This window comes from Sciurus vulgaris (genome assembly GCF_902686455.1).
Source record: "Sciurus vulgaris genome assembly, chromosome: 14".
Classification (NCBI taxonomy): Eukaryota; Metazoa; Chordata; class Mammalia; order Rodentia; family Sciuridae; genus Sciurus; species Sciurus vulgaris.
The window spans coordinates 52,800,890-52,818,876 of record NC_136475.1 but is presented as its reverse complement, the minus strand read 5'-3'; the positions used below and the strand labels follow the sequence as shown (position 1 = coordinate 52,818,876).

The following is a 17,987-nucleotide window of genomic DNA, read 5'->3' as shown; positions in this document are numbered from 1 at the left end:
TCCCCAGTACTCAAAACAAAACAAAAAGAAAGAAAACAAAAACAAAACAATATCTTACAGGAACATGAGAACTTACAGTAATGTGAAAGTTGCTAGCTCAGTGTCTGCACACAGTAGGCATGCTTGTGAGGTGTAAATTCATTATGAAAACCAATCTTTTGAAGAGAGGGTTCCTCTCTCCCCTTTCAAGGAGTCCTTCCCTATTGAGATTACATTAATGTGAAGTGGGAGGTTAGACATCAAGGTGGACGAGCAGGAACATTCAAAGGGCACATGCTCTATGACCTAAAGATACTGGTGACTTGCAGCTTGCTTTGTTTGTTATGGTGACTAGAGGGTTTTTGTGACTCAATCCTTCTCCTGGGAGGCAGGAAAAGCACTGAAAAAGACTTTGTTTTTGAACTTAAAAAATAAATACGATCTTCACATTTGAGCATTCTCTTGCTGCACTTGCCTGGTTTAGATCTACGCTCAATGCACATTAAAATGATCCTGCATAATCCCAGATTTATTGAAAGAATGATTTAGGGAGAAATGCAATAAAAATATTTAAAAACGGTTGATAAATTTATTTTCCCCACTCCCTCTCCTCCCCCAAAATGACTTGAGGTTGGAGGCAGAAGGATACAGTGTAGAAAAATCCAAGTCAAACAGGCTTGCTTTAACCAAAAGGGGACTGGTCCTTAGTGGGGGTTATTTAGTTTTAGTGCTCTGTTCCTCTTTGTTGGGACAGCTGTAGTTTGGTATGGAGGAATAATAAAGAAGAAATATTACTAGATTTCCAGGAGGATTATTTATAATACTTAAAATTTGTGTGTCACTTTCATCTTGGAGAACATTCTAGAATACTACTGTGATATTAATAGCAGTCCATGGTAGGGGGGAGTTATCTCCCATTTCACAGATTTCAATCTGTTTTTCTGAATTGGGTTGTTCTTTGCCTAGCCTTAGTGTGGCATAAATCAGAGGCATCTGGCTTCCCAGGCGCTAATTGAAAGCCTCTGATGCCTGTCTTTGACTGTCGTTTCCAACCCTCTTGGAAATTGCCTTCCTTCACCTAAGTATTTGTTGGTCTCCAAATGCTCTTTAATTCATGGGAAAAATCTTGTACCTATCCCTACAATTACTCCATATTACAGAATTATGAGTAAGACTGAGATAACTAGATATCTCCTTATGACACCAGTGGGTGATCGAGCTTGATAAAACCTTTCCCAAGAGGCCGGAACCTTACCTGTATTTAACAGGAAGGCTGAGGTTTGACAATCATTTTTTTTACAGGGTATTTCTTTTTGTTTCTGACTGTCAAAACACAAGAGAAGCATGACCACTTTAGAAAGGGAAGCCTACATGTTTTTTTAAAAAAAGGATCAAACATACATTTATATACCAAATAGTGTACTAAAAAGATATGGTGGTGTGGATTATCTTATAAAATATGGTCAGCTGGGGATGTAGCTCCGTGGTAGAGTGCTGGCCTAGCATGTTCAGGGCCCTGGGTTCATCCCCAGCATTCCTCCTTGCGTACTCCCCACCACCACCACCAAATAAGGCGATGTAAATATATCCTAGGAAGGTGACAGGCTGACATTGTTTTGTTAGTTCTGGCTTCTTTTCACTGTGGTTTCTGTGTGCATGGTGAGACATGGACTGTGTGTTAGTATAGGATGATAGCAACCTTTGTCCTTCTTGGTGGTAAATAATAAATGCCCTGTGACTCTGACTCAAGGCCTAGTCTCATGTTAATTTTTTGTTAATGTTTTATGTTTGATGAGTCAGAAATGCAGGCTCTTACACAGTGTTATTAACAAAAACTAGGGTAACTTTGATTATAATCACTTCAAATTACAGACTTCTTTCTTGTGTAATGATTTTTGCCATTTGCCCTTCTATATTCCTTAATAGACCAACAATAAGGACAGTTTTTTGATCAGTGAGAACCCTGGTCTGTTGCTTCACAAGCTCTTAATACCCTAAAATTATCCTTAACAGCAGGCTGTGTATGTGGCTACATTGACAGGACATCAGTGTTCTGTAGCTGGGTGGGCAAGTCTTGATGTTCCAGGGTGACTGATGACAGGGCATCACAGGACCTTCAGAGCAAGGGACACTCATCCAACATCTGCCAGGGTGATCCTGTGCACACACACACACACTCCCTCACCACTAAATTGTGCTCACACCCCTACATTGTGTAAATGTGCACATGCTTCAACATGATATGTTGTTGCTGTGTCTGAAATATTGATTTCCTGTATGTTTTGGGGACTTAATCTCAAAAGATAATGTCTGAAAAATAAAGTGTCTTTTAGTCAGCTTTTCTCTGCTATGACTAAAAGGCTCTGACTAGAACAATTTTAAAGGAGGAAAGGTTTATTTGAGGGCTCATAGTTTCAGAGGTCTCAATCCATAGACAGCTGCCTCATTCCTCAGGGCTCAAGGTGAGGCTGAACATCATGGCAGAAGAGTGTCACAGAGGGAAGCAGCTCACATCAGGAAGGGGGGAGAGAGAGAGAGAGAGAGAGACACTGACTTGACTTTACTCTCCAAATATATACAAAATATATACTCCAAAGCCACATCCCAATTCCAATTTCCTCCAGCCACATCCTACCACTTTAGTTACCACTCAGTTAATCCCTATCAGGGGATTCAATCACTGAATTGGGTCAAGACTCTTACAACCCAACCATTTCTCCTCTGAACCTTCTTGCATTGTCTCACCTCACATCCAAACTGTAACAGAGTGTTTAAGCAGTTGCATGAAGGTCAGCCTCATATAGGTCTCCACGCTCTGCACAAGTGGCAGTGGTGAGGAATGAAAGTCCCTGTCTAGAACTGCATGCAAGTGTGAGGCATGGAGGCAATTTGGAGCCAGTGACTAAGTTATGAGGACTTTTGTTATAAAAATAAGAGTTGGCAGGATTCCCTGTAAATTTCTTTTTTCCTGCAGGTGGAAGGGAGGACCAGGGACAGGTGCATTGGTTGACAGCATTTGAGAACATTTTGTTCAGCTCCAGAGTCTTGGGCATGGAACCTGCAGCTCTAGATCTGCTGTCTTTTCGCCATCACAGGAGTGCTTTTCTCTTCAGTCTTTACTGGTGCCTTTTTTTTTTTTTTTCCTTCCTTCAAATTTTTATTTTTTTAAATGTATTTTTAGTTGTTTGTGGTGCTGGGGATGGAACTCAGGACTTTGAGCATGCTAGACCAGGGCTCTACCACTGAGCTACATCCCTAGCCCCTCAAATTTTCATTTTAATTTGTGGCAAAAAAAAAAAAAAAAAGTAACATAAACATTACCATCTTAACCATTCTTAAGTGTGCAGTTCAGCAGTATTGACTATATGTACGTTGTTGTGAAATAGATCTCTAGAACATTTTCATCTTGCAAAACTGAAACTCTACACCCATTTAACAATAACTCCCTGTTTCCCCTCCCCCAGCTCCTGGCAACCACCATTCTACTTACTGTTTCCATGAGTTTGACCAACTAGGTACTCCGTGTAAGTGGAATCATGTAATATTTGTCTTTTCATGATTGACTTATTTCACTTAGCAAAATGCCCACAAGGTTCATCCATGTTGTAGCATGTGGCAAGATTTTCTTCTTTTTTAAGATTGAATAATATCCAGATCTCTCCATTCATTCACTGATGGGTGTTAGAGTTGCTTCCATGTGTTGGGTATTGTGAATGCTGGTACAATGAACAAGGGTGTGCAGATATCTCTTTGAAATCTTGTTTGATTACCCAAAGTGGGATTGCTGGAGCATATATGGTTCTATTTTAAATATTTTGAAGAATCGTCATATTATTTCTTTATCAACTGCATCATGTTTCCATTAATGGTGCACAGGGGTTCCAGTTTCTCCACATCCTTTACTGAGGCTTCATAATGTTATTAAAACAAGGGATAGTAGAGAAAAGGCATCATTGTGATCTCAAACTGTGTTTTTCCGGGTCAGAAAACCAGTTTAAAGGGTCGACTGAAAGGTAATGAGAGTGGGTAAGTGTAGAGGTGGTTATGGGTGGTCATACGTGGCATGTGTTAGAAAATAGCTTAGTCCTTTCTTCTCTCACTTCATGCCTCATTTGTCATTAAAATTCTAGTTGCAATGAATGAATCATTTGTCAACTATTGTTTTGAAGATGCCTTTTGATAGGCCGTTCAGGATATCATAAGAATTATAAAGGAGTAGTCAGTGCAGAGATGAGAGAAAGGGTCTTAGAATAGCAGTCTGTTGGGACTTTCTGTGCTCTTTGCTAAACTAGGAGATGAGGTAGTCCCACAGTGCGGGCTCCCATTCTCTGAGCTGGTGCAAGAGGGGTGTTGCAGAACATGGAAGGATATTGGTCATCTACCGCTTGGTCTAAGTTTGTTGGCTCCCGTGGTACAAGTGGTTTTGGATGCTGGAAGGCAGGTGGGAGAGGACGTTAGAATGAGGCTTTCTCTGGTTTCAAGCCCAGGCCCTACTTCACTGACAGAGAGGCATGAGGAATGCATGCCACTTCCTTTGTCTGCAGCTACCTGTACCTTCAGGTTCGTCCTGGAAATTAAAAAGGCGCAGGAATTCAGAAAGACTACTTTCTAATCTCCAGTATGCCAGGAACTTTGTATATCTGGGTGCACATCTCTGTGCCTCTTATTGAGATAGATGGCTTAAATACATACATTTTGAAAAAAGGAATTTTTGACACCTGTTACAGAGTTCTAGCTGTCATCTTCTAAACCTGAAAGATTAAAGTGTTGCCTGAGGGTGTTCCATAAGGTGGACTAAGTTCTGTAGTTTACTATGTGAGGCCAACTTCCCTACAGGGCTTTTGTTTCCTCAATGTTTAGGCTTCTGAAATGGCTACCACACTTCTTAGGTACTGGGCTGGGAGGGTGGGGAGAAGATTACAGACTTACATCTGCCTTAAAGCAGCTTATGTATTTTTAAGACCATTATATCTAGAGAATCAGAGAGATTTTCTCTTTTCGGTCCTTTAGATTTTTAGGGAAGCATTGGGGAAGCTAAAGGACACAGCTCATGGGTGTAAGCCAGTCAGTGTCAAAGCTGAGAATGGGAGTCCACATTTTACTTCTCTTGAGTTTGAAACTGGTACACAGTCTACTATTTTAATTAAGTAGATAAGACTAGTGCACAAGAAGAGATAAGCACTACTCTAAGACAGTGTGTGATAGGTGCCAGACGAGGGAGGCTGGCAGTAGTGGTATAAAGTTTCTAAGAAGGAGTGATCATCCTAGCTGGGATAATCTAGGAAGCCTTCCTGGTGGAGGGAAGGTTTTGAGATGGACTTGAAGGATGGATGAATGTAGATGGAGAAGGGGGAGCATCAAGAGCAGAGGCATGAGAAGCCCTACACAGGTGGTGGGATGCTGATCAGTTTGGCTGTAGCAGACCAGTAGGTAGGAAGGAGGGGTTGGTTGACATCTATGCAGCCATCTGCCTTGTGCCAGGCACAGGATCTGGAGCTTTACCCATTTCATCTCAGCATCCTGAGTGTGGGAAATGACATCCTGATTGCTACCTGTTTGAGGACATCACTTTCTCCCCACCTTGGGTTTGTATTTGGGGACCTGTCCCACTTCGAGTAAAATCAATTGCATTTTGATCCAGCAGGAAATTATTTGGCTTGAAATGGGGAGGAAAAATGGAAGGATTGTGTATTTGTATAAGGAAGGTCTCAGAGGTAGCCCATATTATTTCATTCTTTTATGGTAAGCCTCTGACTTCATAGGCAGCTGGTGGGCCTTGGTGCTCCTGAGTGACTGCGTCATCTATGAATTATTCAGGCCTGTGCTCAGTGAGTGGCTGCCTAGCAAAGTCCTGTGGGAAAGAGGCTGTTTTATCTCACTGAGAGATCAGCAGACACTCAGGTGCTGAGGAGGAAGATATGACTGTACCCTTAAAATATTTCACATGCTAACGTGCCAGAGCTGTCTGTGTTCCCTATCCCTGCAACTGGGTCTCTTTTTCAAAGAGCAAGAAATAACACCTCCCATCCCCCAATTAATAAGTACAACAGTCCACACTTTGATGTTAGTATGACACAGATTGGCAGGGGTTTAGTTAGATGCAACATTAAAACTGCATGAATTCGATGGTAGAGGAACAGAGAGCATTCATGTGGAAGAAACCCCACTCTTGTCTGGTATTTCCCAACCAAGTAGAGAAATTCAGTTGTTGATCCATTTGACTTTATCTGTCACTAACCTGTCATTGATCACGTGCTTACATCTTTGTACTTGCATGTGCATAACCATGTTTCAGCTAGGTTGAAGGTGCCTGCAGAGAAGAAAGCATAACCTCTGGGTCTCTCTGATGGCCTGTACTCACGGGTGGCACATAGGATGGGTTGAGTTGGCTCTCTAGACGGGAGGCATGGAACCCATCTCGATAACGAAGTTTGCATTCCTCCATTCTTTCCCTTTTTCCTTCCTTCTTTAGGTGCTTGCTTTTGCTTTTTTCACCTGGAAAAAATAACATGGGTGTGAATGCCTGAGGGCAGGGTCCAAAAGCTTATTTTCACAAAGAATAGATTTGTATTTCCTCCTTTACCATCATGGAGCTGTGCTAGCTCCAAGCCCCATCCCCAACAGTGTCTTTCTACTATCCCCCAACCTCTCATAAAACTCTGGCAAGACAGCTCTGAATACCTATGTTTATCAGTCTTTTTTCCTCCATGTTGGAGGTGGAAAGCAGAACCAAAAACCCTGGGCAAGAGCAGGCCTGGCCCCAGTTGCATTCCTCAGATATTCTTTTCCTTTAAACTACTCTACCTATAGCAGAGGAGCCCATTCAGGGCTTTGGCTGGTGTTACATTCATAGGCATAGCAACACCTGTTTGCCAGAGGTGGGGCCTGTGGACTAGGGCATTCTTTTTCCATTTAGGGAAACTTTGCCTGTGTAGATAAAATATGTGATATGATTCAAATGCAGGGATAAGGTTTTGCTGGGGAGGAAGATTCAATAAACTGCATTCCTTCCTTCCCCAGGATCTTGGGTGCTTGTTAGGAGTGTAACTTCCTTTTTTAATTTTTTCCTCAGCACTGATGTCAGGTGCTTTGTATTCAGTTCTGATATGAACAGTAGGACAAAAACCAGAAAAGCAGATGAATGGAAATTAGGTATACAATGATATTTCACATTCTGCCATATAACTAGATGATTTTGGTTATGTGTGTGGGGGCAGATTTATATATAGATAAACATCTGTGTCTTCCAAGGAACAAGGCTAGTAATCTCTATTGACCTTAAGTCTTCCCTTAATTTTTTTCTTCTAGTTGTTGTGAATCCTGAAGTATCAAATCTGATAGGCCCAATTAGAAGAAACATTGGCCTTTTGTAATTTGTTTCATGGTGCATATTGTAACCTTGCTATCTCTGAGGTGTTACTGCTTTCTAGCCATGTGAATTTGAATATGCATTTCCCAGTGTATAATGGGGTGAGTTAAAGAGAAGAGAATGGAATATGTGGGTACTTGTCAAATGGAGAATTGGTACTACCACGTACTACTGCCCTTGTCCAAAATTCACAGGAGTGACTACTTCAGGTCCCAGCCTGGGGTCAGCATTTCTGTGAAGCCTGCAACATCATGTAGCTGATAGCCTCCATGGTTAAATAAGAGACCACCAGAAGTACTAGAGAATTAACCTGTGAAATATTCCCTAGGACAAGTTTAAAGACTGGTAATCATGGCATCTAGGATTGTTCTGGCATCTTTATGGATGTTTAGCTCACTTAATTTATAGAACAACTCTGTGAGGTTGGTTTCATCATTTATTAGTTGTAGAGAATCACAAGGTTGAAAACAGCAGAGCTAGATTCCCACATCCAAAGCCTGCTTTTAACTACCCTTCCTCCCCCAGTGGTGCGTATTGAAACCCTTACAGCGTTACATGAGCTATCTCTGGAGAAGGTAAGGGGTGGACTCACCCCTGGTCTTCTAGGAGTAGTATGGGTTGGAAGAAGTGCTGCTTCCAGCTCCCAGGCTGAGGTCCTCAAGTGCAAGGTGCCACTGGGGAGTAAGGAGACCTTCTGGAGGGTGGCAAGCAGGTAAAGTTTGACACAGAAATGCCAGTGTTGAATGTATTCTGTTAGTGAGCCTTTTTGAAAAATGCACTTTGGAGAGAAAAAGGAGGTTTCGTGCGTGTAATTTCTTGTTTACTATTTTTGGCTGTTATTGCATAGTGTGATGGGTTGTGAGTTTTCTGTTATGTGGGAAAATTTCCATTGACGAAGGGATGAGTTTTTTAACAGGAGACACATAATGAGGTAGGCTTTGGGGAGAAAAGAAAGTAGCAAGTAGGTAGTTAGGGGGGCAGGAGTCTCTTTGGGCTTTAGATAGTAGAAAGAAAAGAAGAGTGATCATGCTTAAGGATTTAAGAATGGAAGCGGGCAAGAGGCTTTTAGAGAATGGAATAGATGGGTAAGAGGAAAGACACAGCAAAAACCAGAGACACAGTCACAAAAGTAAAATAAACGAATGCCTTGTGGAGTATACAGGTATGATTTGAAGCCCACTTCTGTCTCTGACCATGCAAATGGAAGAGGATTATTTTGGTCATTGTATTTTGGTTTCCTATAAGAAAATGCCCAAGAGAAATTGGCTGTGCTCATCCAACTGTCAAGTGATTTGACACTGATGAATGATGAATTGGCAGTGGAAAGCAGCAGAAAACTCGGCAAAACAGTTTATATGTGAAACTTTGTTGTTTTTCTGTGTCTCCCTGTTCCCACCACTTCTTTCCCAGCTCTTAGACTGGTTTTTCAAGTCCTGGGATTGAATGTGTACAAATCCCATCACATCTTAGCATTTTGGCCATCCTCTCCCGGACATTTTCAATCTTACTAATGTTTGGATGTTCAGGAAACGAACATCCAAAGTTTACCCTTTCAAGCTTTCTGTAATGCAGAAAAAGCATTCATCTTTTCTTTTTTTTTTTTTTTTTAAATCCCTAAGCCTGTACAGATGCTCTTAGAACAAACAGTTGTACTCTCACCCCATTTCACATCCAACATGCTGAATGCCATAGAATCTTAGTGACCAGGTCCACAAGTATGAGAAGAGGAATAAAACCAAACAAGACCAAACAGAACCCATTCTCAACAAAAGAACCCTCCAAGTATCAAGTTTTATGTGCATTAACAGAGAATGTACTTAATCTTGTCCCAAACTAACTGTCGTAGGGGTTCCCATGGAGGCTTGCTTGGGTTTTAGGTTTACCTCGATACTATTTGAGTTTACAGTTTTTCAGATAAACTCAAAAATCCTTCTTTAGATAAACTCTAAGTGCACTTGAGAAATGGCAGAGATGGAGAGGTGCAAAGAGTGCTGGACTTGGTCAGCCTGGGATCCACCTGTTGGCTGAGCTACTCATCAAGCTGGGTAGACCTTGGCAAGGAAAGCAGTGTATTTCCTTGACTCTTAGTTGTCTTATTTGCAAAGTGCAGAAAATACCTACCTTATAGTGTTCCTTGATATATGTGAAAACATTTACTAAACTGCAAAGTGTGATAATGTTATGGTTATTATGGCCATTCTGTTTATGTGGGGATTGATAATTGGGACTGCAGTTATAATTGGGACCCAAGCAAGGGGCATCTAAATCACTGATACTTTTAGGATCAGAAGGAATTTTTATGGTGTTTGATTCCAACCTGTGTGATTTCTATAAAAGGCTGCAGGAAGGTTAGACACATGCTCAAGATTAGGTATCCTATTGGTGGCACCCAGAAGTTAGGATGAGTCTGAGTACCTGACCAACACTGGACTTGGGTCCTACCCACAGCCCATACATAGCTCTTCTAATTTGTTCCGCCTACAGATCATCACAGAGACCTGGCTTTACCTTTTCGACATCATTGTAACTGCTTTTCCAGTAAGTCATAGTTGTCTTTCACACCTTGGAATCTTGATGCAGCTTGAAGGCAGGCATAATCCCACTTGTTGAGTTGGTCCCCTGGCTTGGGTGAGGGATAGAGTAGATTAGAAAATGGAGGGGATGGGCCACAGTGACAGAACCCAAGCTTCCTTCTGCAGGAAGGTTGGTTGACTGTTAAGCATTATGAAAAGAAAACTGTCTCCCTCTTTTAATTTCCCAGTCACATGCCACATGTATCTGCATAGGTGTCTTCATGATTCTTCTGATATCACTATAAATAAAACTGTGGGTAGGATGCCGACTTCTCATTTATTAAGATAGGGCTAACTAAGCTCCTTTAAATTCCTTCTTTCCTCCTCAGAATGTCTCTGTCCTTTCCCTGCCTCTGAAGATGATTGGACCTCCTCTAGCCTGAGGCTGACTACCACCCATACCTCTGAGCCTTTTTTCCTACTGGCCTTTCCCTACTTAGGCCAACCCAGGGCTGAAACCTGTGCACAGAGGACATGCTCAGTTGGGCCCTACTCCAGAACCCCTTTCCCTGGCCCTCTAACCGCCATTCCCTAGTCCAAACTGCCTCCTCCCCCCACCCCACTTTCTCCTTATTCTGTTCTCCTTTACCTGGCTTTTGCTTTTATTAACCCATTGACTGACCTCCTAATTCTCACACTGACTTACCTTTTCTCTGAGATACTTCCTTGACCTTTTTGATGCTATTCACCTCCTTTTTCCTCCTTGAGTATCTCTCTTCTCCATTGGATTTTTATTCTATAACTCTTCATTATTTTTTCTTCTTCCTCCAAACCCATCATCCCCAGGGCTCTACTTAGACTCTTGCCTTGTTATTCCCTTCATGGGAATAGTAACATCACTACTCTTTCAGCTGCCACCTCTGTGCCCAGGACTATAGCTTTGAGCTCTAGCTGTTCATCCCTGACTACTCTGGAGATGTCACCTAGTGGTGTTGCAGGTGACTCAGATTCAGCCTGTGTAAAGGGAATGTTCAGTCCTCTCCTACATACCCCCTGCCAGCTCTACCTGCCAGTCTTTCCTGATCCTATCCTTTGAACTTCCCACATAAAGTTGGTTACCAAAGTCCTAGGATTAACTCTTACATCAGCCTTTTGATTCCTGTTGCCACACCCTGATTGGTCCTTTGACCTAGACTTTTGTAGTAACCACCCAATTGACTTTGCTGCCTTGTTTCTTTTCTGCCAGATTAATCATCCCTGGTGCCTAGCTCAAAAATTCTCCAGTGGTTCCCAGTTCATTTTTAATTCTAACCTGCTTCTCATAGCTTCCCTCTCAACCTGACAGTTCTTTATGTGCCAGCCAACCAGCTAAACTGCAGCACTTTGTGGTCCTACTCCTTGGGCAATTAGGTGAGGCAGCTTTTCCCTCTCTCCAGCCTGTTAACTGCTTGTGTTTCAAAGTCTGGTCAAAATGCCAGTGTCTCCTGGAGTTCTTCCCACCTGCCTTCCTAGGCAGATGTGGCCTCCATGTCTTCTGAAGTCTTTGTATTCTTTTGGTATTTAACTGTTTGCACATAATTTGTCCCATCTCCTTTGGCTAGCAACTCTTCCAGTCTCCTTTGAATCCTCCGAAACATCATTGCCTTGCCCACCTTAGGTATTGTAAATATAGCTCAGTAAACACTGAGGAAATAAAGAACAAGTGCCTTTGGCTGTCCTTCACTTTCCTTCCCACTACTGAGTTGCAGGTAGTCTGATGGGCTTTCAGGGTTTTGTTCCATTGTTCCCTGGCCCCATCACACCAAATACATTCCCATTTCTCACCCATCCCTGTGGGGTGAGAAACCTTTCTGATACCTCAAAACCTTTCTAATACGTGCATGTGTTCACTCTGCCTGGTTTGTTCAGCCTTGGCTTTTTAGGATTGAGTACAGCTGCACTAGTCCCAGCCTCTCCCATTGCACTGTATGTAACCTGGTGAATTGGAAAGCTATTTCATGTACTTCCTCATACCAGAGGGAGCTGAAAGGGAGATATTCCCAGTGGTGACTCACACTCTCCTCACTGAATGGCTTAAATATTAAAAATAAAATGTTATAAATTGGCAAAGCACTTTGTAATCTCATTTTCTGTGCCGTAGCTGGTCACTGAGACTCATCACTTCACTAGTGTATTTAATAGTGAAAAAGGGCCTGTTGAAAAGATTCTTTCTGATTGAGACAATTCCACATTCTATTTTTCTTTGTACTCATGTGGGGGAAAATAGAAGGAAAGATGCCCTCTGAAAAGTATACTCAATTTTAAAGAGTGTGAAAAATTTTAGGGCATTTTCGCATTATTCCTTTAGTGACTTTGTAGAGATAGACACTAATTATTTCTGACAGTTGGGGTTTAGAAAGAAACCAGGGTTTCCTTCTAAGGTCATGGGGTGATGAAGAGGCTTGGACAGGACTAGAAACTCAGGTCTTGGGAATCCAAGTCAGGTGTTTTTTCCTAAGACCCAGCATCTTGCCATTTTCCTGCCTAACACCTGTTCAGTATTCTGAATTGGTAAAGCTAAGAGAGCTTTAGAATATGCTCTACATCTGGGATGATGAGAAATATCTTCTCACCCTGGCTGGGTTTATCCTGAAAACCAAAGATTGATATTGAATGTATTAAAAACCCAGTTGTGTGGCAGGAGTAGGGTTTATTGGAAGCTGAGCATTTAGCTAGGCTCTGGGTTTGTTCTAACTATAGCGCTGGACAGGTGCAGCCCTTTGAATTACAATTGTCCTGGGGACTAAAGTGAATCTGGGATGGGGGCCCACCTCTTTGATGCAGATTGGAATCCTTTTAGGTATGAAGAAATTAACTTTTTCAGTATTGCTGCAGGGCTCTAAACCCGGAATGCCAGATTTGTAATTTGTTGTCTGCCAACTTCAGTGAGGAAAAAAGGGGGAGGGGGCAAGACTAGAGTCAGTTATTTACCAAGGAGACACTTTGAGCCTAAGACTTTCTACGTAGAGGAGTTTATTTTTGGTTGAGGTGCGTGGGAGAAACAGTGAGGAGAGATTTAAAAAATTTGGAGAACCAAAAGTTTTGAGGTCTCGTTTAACCACTCGAAGCAGGATTTAAGGGGAATTTCTGTTCCGTCGTCTCCCCACGGAATCGGAAGCCCCCGGGGTCAGGGCTCCTGCTGGTGTTTACCTGCGCACCTTTCTCCCACAATGCCCTGCACCTCGGTGCTCCCATAAATCCTCCTGGCTGGAATTACCGGCACGGGGCGCGCGTTATCCCAGGAAACCCCCGGCTTCACCTCCCAGGAAGGCAGCCGTCTGCCGGGAAGACTCCCCCGTGGGCCCGGCCTCACGCCTGCCCCGGCGGCGTCCTGCGTGGCGCCCAGACCGACTCTGTTGAACTTTCCCGGTGGCGGGCCGCGGCGGCCGCGTGGTTGGCGCCCGCGCAGTGGCTGCCGAGCGCCCAGGTGCGCGGCCCGCGTTATCTCCGCTGACGCTCCCAGCGGCCGAGCCGCGGGGGCCGGGGACCTGCGGGGCTCTCGCCACCCTCGCGGCCTCCGGCGGCCGTGCGCTCCTTTTCTTGTGATAGTAATCGGAGACTTTTCCGTTACATGAGGCGCGCAACAAAAGATTGTAATTCCAGCAGCTTTGTTTAGGAAGGTACCACCGCGGCGCCTGTCGGCGGCGCTACCCGGGCCGGGGCGGCGGCTGCGGGGCCACCCGGGCCGTGCGGGTCCCGCGGTCCCGTGGGGTCGCGGGCCAGCCGGCCTCCCCCGCGCCCCTCCTCGTGGTACAGCCTGCGTTTCCTCCACAATGCTGTTATGCTAATCAGGTGACATCACCGCCCAGCGCACGGCGAGTGGCTCCTGATTAAATTACAAACGGGCGGCCGCTGCGGGCAGCCGGGAGGAGGTGTGTGCGCCGCTCCCGCGAGCACCCGGGCTCGGTGACCGTGGCATGCTTAGGATTGGCCATATTTAAAACATTTGTAAGTAGGACTTGTGCCTTCCTCAAGCTTCTAGGCAAGGGCCACAGAAGGAAGGAGAGCCACAAGGAATTAGATGCCTGAGTGGTAACTCCTCGCCCAGCTAAGGTGGACTCTAACCAACTTCCTATCAGATCACCCAGCACCCATTTCCGACCGGAATGCGACTCTCTTGAGGTTCAGCCCTTTTTGCTGGGTCCGGGAGCCAAGCCGCGCGGAAGCTACTGTGTGTTGGATGGGGATCGGAGGGGGCTGGAGCGGGATTTCCACCGTGCAGCCGGCCCGGGCGTTACGTCGGGCATAATGGAATTGCAGAGGACTTCTAGCATCTCTGGGCCTCTGTCGCCTGCATACACAGGGCAGGTGCCGTACAACTACAACCAGCTGGAAGGGAGATTCAAGCAGCTCCAAGGTAAGCACCTTTCCTGAGGCCCCAGTGGGGCCGGGTCGACGTGGGTTCTGAGGCTTTATTTCTGCCATATAGTACCTGACCCTAATGAAGACTTGCAGCCGCTCAGCACGGCCCCAAAGCCTCTGGTTGACTACGAGCACCCATTCACGACTTCAGGCGGCAGTTGCTCACACTGGTTTTCAAAAAAGCCACCATTTGGAGTCCTGCTCGCTTCAGATCCCTTTTGGCTCTTGGTTGTCAGGTATCAGCTGCCACTACACCCACATTTTCTTCCTTTCTTTTATCTGTCTTTTTATCTCAGGAGATCGGTGCTAATAGATCCATTAGCATGCAAGTATTTGGTTCCGGGTCGCCTCTGGTTCCCAGCCCCCAGCCTCTTACCTCTGGGAAGCCTTAAAGGTGTAAAGTGCACTACCGGAGACCCAGTCCTGTAGAACAATAGAGGGGAGGAGGGAGTGGTCTTTTTGTTCCTAAGCCATCAGTAAATTACAGTTTTGATTCCTAAGCTTAATTTTAACTCTTTTGATGTATTGTGTTGGGGAAGAACCTTCCCATCAGTTTAGTGGGCTATGTAATTTATAATAAAAGCCAGTTATTTGGCATTCCAGTGCTATGGGTTGGATTAGTTGGATCAATTACAAGTTTCTTGGCGTCTCTATCAAGCTCAGAGAAGTGAATGCATCCAATATTTTGCTGTACATATTTTAAAGAGCAGGACCCTGTGTTGCTTGAGTGTACTGTGTATTCCTGCCTGCAGCCCATGGCTGTCGCTGACCAGCCAGCAGGCCCTGGCCAGTGGATCTCAGTTTATACATGTAAAAAGGTTCATAACTGAAAACAGCTCCTTCCATTTGGAAGCCCCTGGAAACAGTAATGGGTGGGGAATGGCTCTAGTACTGTAAAGAGTAGTACTCAAAGACTGTGTTTCTTATTTTAACTCTTCTTGGTGGTAAAGATGTGGTTCCTGTGAGGAGGAGAAAGGAAGGAAGCGGCTCAGTCCTAGAATGTTTTCATTAGGAAGAGGGTGAGGATATATTTCATTCATTGGTTTATTTGTCTTGTGACATAGTTGACAGTAATGACACATTTTTGGAAAACAAGAGGTAGAACAGGACGTGATTTTAAACATTTGCTAGGTTGTGCCGTATTCCTTGGGCAGTTAACTGAGAGGAAACTTCATTCAGTCTTGGGAATGGTTGTGAGTTTTTGGTTCATTCTTCTTGAGTCTTTGTAGGTGGGATTTACTTTTTTAAAACTTAGGTGAGGGGAACTTGCAAGTGATAAAATAGAGGAGTGTTTGTTCTTCAGCCTATGTTAGCAGCCCCGCAGCTTTAGGATCTGAGAAAGCTCCCCTCTTCCCATGGCCCAGACTCCCTACTTTTTTATGTCATTCTGCCAAAGGGAAAGCTCCCACAGGGAGTCTCAACCAGAAAACCCACCACCAGTTTCCAACCAGCTCACTCCTTGTAGTCTCAGCAAAAATGCCCAACTGGGAGAGAATGTAAAAAGGTGTGGGGAGGAATGCACTCCAGACCCACCCATAACAAAAGGCTGTTATTCTAAAAGGGTTGAGGTTGGTTGTAAACTGCTCACTGAGCAGGGTGGCGCTTACACACAGGAAATGTCTTAACTGTCCTCTCTGGACAAGGAAACATTTAAATTAAAAAGAAAATCACTATGTGCCCCTCATATTTCGTGTATTTTTCTCAAAATCTCTTCAAAAGAGGTGGGCTTCACATAGTGTGGTGACTTTAAAACAATTTTTAAAAACAACCTTTGACCTCTTAATTTAGCTGTAGATGACTTTCTTTTTAAATATTGTGGTTTGGAGTTGCACAAGTTTAGTGCTGGTATTTCTATAACAGAAAACCACTTATGTTCAGGAACTGAGAAAGTGTGAATTTACTTTCAAGTTACAAGAGAACACTAACTATTGACAGCATCCTTAGTAAGAAATGGAACCCAACTGCATTTTAAGCAACCTTATGAGAATTTTGATAAAACCTTTCCTCACTCCCCATCCCTGGCTTGGTACTTTGTTTAGTATTTGCAATTCTTAAAACGTCACTTTTTTTTTTTTTGTACCAGAGATTGAACCCATGGGCACTCAACCACTGAACCACATCCCCTTTTTATTTTTTTATTTTGAGACAGGGTCCTAGCTAAGTTTTTGAGCTTTGAAACTGATCCTCCTGCCTCAGCCTCCCAAGCTGCTGGGATTACAGGCATGTGCCACTGCATCTGGCTCATTGCGTATTTTTTATAACATTTAGATTCTATCTGCTGATTTAATTTCGTAAATGCTTTTTATACCCTTCTGGTTATAATCTTTGCTAGCACTTATCACCCAATATTGGTAAAATGCTTCTCTGAACCTGTATTGGTTTTTTTAATGCCTCCTTCTATATTAATTTAATACCTGTGCCTGAGTGTACTATAATTTTGTGGAAATTATTTCTGTGTTTTTTTTTTTTTTTTTTTTCCACACTGAATCCTAAGAATTCCAGAAGGAACCATAGAATGAAGTTTACTGTTCAAACTAGGGGAAATATGTTAAAATGAGTCTGGTCTATGTAGATAAAGTAGTGTGTGGAGATTTATAGGCCAGTATATAAATGTGATAAAAACAAAACTTCATTGACTTAAGGAATTGAGAGATATAGAATGATATCTTTATCACAGAAGGGCTTCTGGCATAAGATGGGACAGGCCCTTTAACCTCCCATCACTTTAACATTCACTAGCACACTTTTTTCCTCTCATTTTTCATGTGCAAAATTAAGATAGCACTTTCTTAATTTGAATCATTCATATTTCTTATAAAGTTGAATTTTTTTGGTATTTTTTAAATAAGAAGAATCTTGAAACATATTAAAACTCAGCCTCTTATGTTTAGAAAAATGTGTTTGTAGTAACAGAGGTTCATGATGCCTTCTTTCCAGTTCCACATCTGCCAGCTTAACTCCTTATGGGAAAATACTGGTCATGCTATCCTATTGTGTAAATGAAATTCCAGATTCTTTAGCGTGGCATTCAAAGACTCCCCCAAATTGCCCCCCGCCCATACTTCCTATTCCAACTCCTGTGGTCAAACCTTCCAGGCCAGCAGGGCCTAACTGGTTTTCTGTCTGTCTATCTCGAACGCAGACCACTAATACCATTGTCTCTAGCAGTGAGTTTGTAATGAAAACTAGAACTAATTGAAGAGCATTAAAAGGTACTTTTTCTTTGCATCCCACTGAGACATTCAGTATCTGAACTTTCTGGAGGTGGTCAGGTGGTTTTTCGAGCTCTTCTGGCTTTGTGAGTACACAGGAGAGAACCATGGAGTGCCCTGACTCTGGGATTATAGAGGGACTGTAAAGAATTTCAGATCATGAGAATGCAGTATTCCCAAATTTATTACATGCTGAGAGTGGCCTTCTTGTGTGTGTGTGTTTCTGGAGAATTGAACCCAGGTCCTCACATGTGCTAGGAAAGCACTGTGCCTCTGAGCTACATCCCCGTCTGACAGTTGCCTTCTAATTTCTTAATTTCTTAATACTTAGGGGAAAGACTAGTGTTGATTTTTATACCCATGAATAACGAAGAACATTTATTCTTAAGTTTTTAGTAAATTTCTAGTTTGTTGCTCTTCTTAAATGTTTGTGTTGCTTCATTTCCTAAGCCTTAGAGAAAGATTTCTAGGTTTACCTTTGCTTGTCATGAAGAAAATTTACTCTTAACTTTT

The 17,987-nt window shown here is 43.3% G+C and overlaps 1 protein-coding gene across 4 annotated transcripts in view; it reads left to right on the top strand.

The window, feature by feature from the left end:
• The window catches only part of SPTBN1 (spectrin beta, non-erythrocytic 1), a 181,037-nt gene that overhangs the window by 68,259 nt on the left and 94,791 nt on the right, over nucleotides 1-17,987 (top strand). Inside the window, exon 1 of one of the 4 annotated variants that reach the window (XM_079110173.1) lies at nucleotides 13,783-14,257. The exons of the other annotated variants lie outside the window; for them this stretch is intronic. Within the exon in view, the coding sequence (XP_078966299.1) occupies nucleotides 14,149-14,257 (109 nt within the window). The 5' untranslated portion in view covers nucleotides 13,783-14,148. Of the gene's footprint in view, nucleotides 1-13,782; nucleotides 14,258-17,987 lie in introns of those variants that run through there. 4 annotated transcript variants of the gene reach the window in all.